This window comes from Garra rufa, chromosome 7, assembly GCF_049309525.1.
Source record: "Garra rufa chromosome 7, GarRuf1.0, whole genome shotgun sequence".
NCBI classification, from domain to species: Eukaryota; Metazoa; Chordata; class Actinopteri; order Cypriniformes; family Cyprinidae; genus Garra; species Garra rufa.
In genome coordinates, this window is record NC_133367.1 from 8,451,057 (window position 1) to 8,456,583 (window position 5,527).

The 5,527-nt window shown below is 37.9% G+C and overlaps 1 protein-coding gene across 1 annotated transcript; it reads right to left on the bottom strand.

Moving 5' to 3' along the window:
* Nucleotides 1-210: 210 nt before the first annotated feature.
* On the bottom strand, nucleotides 211-4,917 carry LOC141337908 (NLR family CARD domain-containing protein 3-like). Its single transcript, XM_073843484.1, has 6 exons — nucleotides 4,859-4,917; nucleotides 3,385-3,427; nucleotides 3,035-3,227; nucleotides 1,925-2,826; nucleotides 996-1,882; nucleotides 211-385 (listed from the first exon to the last, which is right to left on the bottom strand). Exons 1-6 carry the CDS (start codon nucleotides 4,915-4,917, stop codon nucleotides 211-213), a joined length of 2,259 nt encoding a protein of 752 aa, XP_073699585.1.
* Between the last annotated feature and the right edge of the window lie 610 nt (nucleotides 4,918-5,527).

Genomic DNA, 5,527 nt, shown 5'->3' on the forward strand with positions numbered 1-5,527 from the left:
TCTTTTACGAATAACAGATTTACATCATAATACATAAAAAAATGTACAATCAAACGCAAGTTAAGTTATACCTACTTTGAACATTACCAAATGCATATTTTAAATGGTATATCACAACAACAAAAAATTATTACAGACTTGTTCAATATCTAAGTCTGGTTTTCACCTTATGTTTTTGTTAAGCTCAATTTTGGTCTATTGTCACACAACTTACCTCAGCATCTCCAAATGACACTCTATATTTCCCAGTCCAGTGCAGAGCAGCTTCACTCCTGAATCCTGCAGATTATTATTGCTCATGTTCAGCTCTTTCAGACTGGTATCTGATCCAAGAACTGTAGCCAGAGCTGAACAGCTTTTGTCTGTTAAGCCACAATCATTTAGCCTACGACGGAAATAAGATGACAGAATAATTAGATTTAATGTTTGCATTTAACAAATGTATTCAATGTATGAGTTAACCTACAGCTTTAATTACAATTAATTATACATTTGAAAGTGCAAGTTTCACAATTTTAAGGAAAGCATTATTGAGTGAATTCTGATTAAACACCTTAACCATTGTAAACGTGTGTTCTCAATACTGGCTACAATGCACAATTCTGTAAAACATGTTATAAAAACACAATGCTGCATTGACCCAGTATTTGTTCTACTGGTACTGCAGAAAGGCTGGAATTATACATTAAAATAAATCATAATCACTTGTTAGCTGATTCACTGCAAATATTTGAATAGATATTTGATGGACTAACCATCATCATTAAGAATACTTTTCTCATATGTCAAACCTCAGCATCCCTGAACAAAGCACTTTCTGCTACTAACAATAGTTCGTTTGAGGGAGAACAAAACTCTTCATTCTCAGCAAAATATTTTTTTTTTAAATTACCAGAACAACAAGATTTTACATTACATTTCATATTTCTCAAATTTCCCACACATTTTCCAGGACAAACAATTAAACAAAACAATTAAAAAAATGATTAATTTACAGAGCTCTTTTGGAGGTTTTGATGACTGCTGATAATCTAATGAGACACTCATCTGATTTCTTGAATTTCTGAAGCTCAAACTCCTCCAGCTCCTCCTCTGATGTCAACAACACAAAGGCCAAAGCAGACCACTGGGCAGGTGAAAGATCAGCAGATGAGAGACTTCCTTTGCTAAGGTGGGTCTGAATGTCTTTCACCAGAGTTTGGTCGTTCAGTTCATTCAGACAGTAGAACAGATTAAAGGATCTCTCTGGAGACAGATTAGCTTCTAATTTCTGCTTGATGTACTGAACTATTTCCTTTTTGCTCTGGTCATTTCCATTTTGCTGTGTCAACAGACCCTGTAAGAGTCTCTGATTGGACTGGAGTGACAAACCAAGGAGAAATCGAAGAAAAAGATCCAGATGTCCATTATCACTCTCTAGTGCCTTGTCCACTGCAGTCTTGAGCAAATCAATCATGGTTTCACTTTTGTTTTCCTGTTCTGTAGACTCATGAACAAACATACTTCTCTTCTTTATGTCTAGAAACAGATGTGCATAAAGAGCTGCAATAAACTCTTGAATGCTCAAGTGAACAAAGCAGTACATGGTACCAAGAACAATCCCAGTTTCCTCCTTAAAGATCTGGGTACACATGCCTGAATACACTGATGCCTTATAGACGTCAATACCACAGGCTTCCAGATCTGTGTCATAGAAGATCACATTGTTTCTTTCCAGCTGATGAAATGCCAGTTTCCCCAGTGAAAAGATGGCATCTTTATCCCAGGAAACATCTGGTGTATATTCTCCATCATATTTTCGTCTGCTCTGCTGGATATGAAATCTGAGAAAGTGTGTGTACATTTGTGTCAGAGTCTTGGGAGTGTCTTCAGTATTTGTCTCCTGCAGTGTTTTGGAGACATCATCAGCCTGATTGTTTTTCACAACATTATTTCTTTTCTTCTCTAAAATGTTCTGAAGAACAGTGGCTGAAATCCAGCAGAAGACTGGGATGTGGCACATGATAAAGAGACTCTTTGATTGTTTAACATGATCGATGATTTCTTTGGCCAGATTCTCATCCGTGAGTCTTTTTCTGAAGTACTCCTCCTTTTGTGCATCATTGAATCCTCGTATCTCTGTCAGCCGGTCGATACAGTCAGGAGGAATCTTACTGGCAGCTGCTGGTCTGGTGGTGATCCAGATGAGAGCAGAAGGAAGCAGATTTCCCTTGATGAGGTTTGTCAGAAGAACATCCAGAGAGACTGGTGAAGATACATCATGCAACATCTCATTATCCTTAAAGTTTACAGGAAGTCGGCATTCATCCAATCCATCGAGGATGAACAAGACTTTGCACTGATTTCTTCTTGTAAGGTTTAGTCCTTTTGTTTCTGGGAAAAACTGAGTTATAAGGTCCATCAAACTTAGTTTTTCTTTCTCTTTTAAGTTCATCTCTCTGAATGGAAGAGGAAATATGAAGCTGATATCTTGATTTTCTTTTCCTTCGGCCCAATCCAGAACAAACTTTTGCACAGAGACTGATTTTCCGATGCCAGCAACTCCTTTTGTCAGTACAGTTCTGATCTGCTTGTCTTGTTCAGGTGCTTTAAACATATGTTTGCACTCAACCTGTATTTCTTGTGATTCATGACGTCTGGAAGCAACTTCAATCTGTCTTACCTCATGTTCAGTATTGACCTGTTCACTACAACCCTGAGTGATATAGAGATCTGTGTAGATGTTATTCAGAAGAGTAGAGTCACCTTGCTTTGCAATTCCTTCAATCACACACTGATATTTCTTCTTTAGGCTGCATTTTAGCTGATGAACGAAGGTCAGCTCATCTAAATACAGAAATAAAATACACAGATTGTTTAGTCTCTGGGTTTGTTATGTTTGGAGCAGAATGTGGAAGTCTAAAGGAAGACTGTCATTGTAAGAAACAGCACAGATTATGAACACATGATATGAGAGACATATGAGTCATAACAGTGATTGTGGAAGAGGAAACATATTGACACAGGGCTGGAAGCAGCTAACAGAGTCTCTTACCTTCTAGAGTATTAGCAGCTTCATTTTGCTTCATCTGTCTCAGGAAGTAGAGCGTGAGATCAAGAGCTGCTTCTTTCATACTGCATCTGTTCTCATTAAAGTCTTTCATGTATTGCATGTTCTCTTTTTGTAATATTTTCTTAAACATGTCCAGCTCATTCTTTAGAAATTCTATTATTTTCTTCTCAAGATCCTTTAAACAAAACAAAATAAATAAATAAATAAAAAAAGACCAATTCCACATCCATATTTGGTTCAAATTTTATAATCAGTAATTAATATTTGTAAAACACTGCCCAGTAACCAATTTGTTTGCTATAAATCTAAACATATAGAAAATATTTTCCAACCTGGAAGATTCCAGGGAGTTTGTCTGTGAAATCCTTGTGGTTCCTGTTAAAATTGTGAATAAAATGAAATGTGGTTAAAGCAAAATTTAAGAAAAATATCTTGTTATTTTTTAATCAAACACAAAGAGCAAGCATCAGCTGTTAAAGAGAAGGTTCTATAGAAGTACAAATTTAGGTAAAAACTGGATCCTATATCTCTGTCCCAGGGGTTAAAGTAAATAAAAATCCTGAGCCTGAACATTTTTTGGGTGGGTGGGGTTGTACAACCGATGAACACGCAACAGCTAGAGATAACCCATAATAATGCACTGTGAGAGTCACGTGCCGATTGAATTCACGATCCGCGTCTCACCAGAAGATGGCGCCCGCAGCTGAATCATCCATCCGTTCATTTTACAATGCGCTTGTCCACTGCGTATTACAGCGTACAACAGTTACACGTTCATTGTGAATTGATTATTAAATTGTTTAACTTGGGTTTATACATAATTTCCGTGACAGAGTTCAAGATAAATCATTTAATCTTACTACTGGAGCTGCCCATTTGAAATGATTATTAAACAGTAAACACACTATGCAAAAGTGACAGTCCTTCCGGTGCACTTAGTGTCCGAATTCACTCACTCGTTTTCATTCACTCCTTCAAGTGAACTGAATGAGTGAACTAATGTAGAGGTATGCGCGGAAATGCTTTTCAAGTCCCGCTCCCGCGAGCTTTTATTCCGCACCCACCCGCTTGTAACGGTGGCTGCCCCCAAATCAAATTTGACTAAATAAATTTAAATTTAATTGTTCGGGCGCCAGACAAGTAAAACTTGTCAAGTAAAAAAAATTATATATAATGAAGTTCAATTTCCCCGAAGATAACTCAAACCACGGTTACACAAAAAAAATGAAAATAAATTCCTTCAAATACCCACATTAATATAGAGCAGTGCTTAAATGACACATTCAGAGATTGAAGGGTTTGGTCAAAAAAAAGTATATATATTTTAGGAAATCATTTTTCAAACACACACAAAAAAGAATTTTACAAAGTTAAATTTTCACAGAGTTTGTATTTCTTTTTTCCTTTTCTTCACATGAAAAATAAAAAAAAATCTAAAGTAAACAGACAGCAAGTAGATTGCCGTTCAATTTCAGTTCAAGATTTCACACACAAGCAACAACAAAATCATGAGAGTCCTTGATTCACTGTAATGTCTTAAAGTTCGTTCTTTTCTTTTTTTTTCAAACTCAGTTTTTAGTGTTCAGTTTTCAACAAAAAGAAACATGTAAAAAACAACCACAAAGAAAAATAAATAATCCAAACGAGTGTTTGTGTATGGGTGTGTGCGTGTGCAATGAGCGTGTATGTGTGTGTGTGGTGGGGGCTGCGTGAAGCAGTCTGTGTAGCGGCCGCAAATCCCGGGCCGGAGAAAGAGTTTGGAGACTTAACGTGAGGTTAAAAGATGATGGACATCATCACTAGTACCTGAGGCAGGCGAGCAAACCAGGCTGGATTATGTTGCACCAGGCAGGCGAACGAACCATGCAGACGCAGTAGAGCAATTTCTCCGTCACTTTGGCGATCGCACCCAGTCAGCGCATGATTCCAGCACCCAGATTCCAGCAAAGAATAGTAGCCTACGACCTTCAGCTTCAGGTAGCGCGTGTCCCACTCCAATAACAACCTACACACGTGTTTTGTTTTTACTCGCTTCTTCACTTCCGTTTCTAGCGCTCTTTTATATTCAATTTCCTCATTGGTTTGTTTCCGCCCATTAGAAAAAATGAAAAGCTGAAATGGACTTCTTCCATTTCGCTACACTCTCCCTCCCTGGAGAAAACAACCTATGGTTGTGGAAATGTGAATCATAATTAAAATCCAATGAATTCCTCTTCATCAGAAGATTCATTGAATATTTGGCAGAGCCTTTTCTTCTCCTGGCATTCCAGCTCTTCAGCCGTGGGAAAGCATGGTTTCAGGTTGCACACATGTACTATGCGAACATCTTCGCCAGTGGTCTCTAGCGCTATTCGATAGTTCAATGGACCCACCTGTTTTACGACACGGTAAGGGCCTTTCCATTTTTGAGCCAATTTTGCAGTGAAGTGATGTTGTGCACTAGACTGGGGAAAGGTTCTCATCCACACACGATCC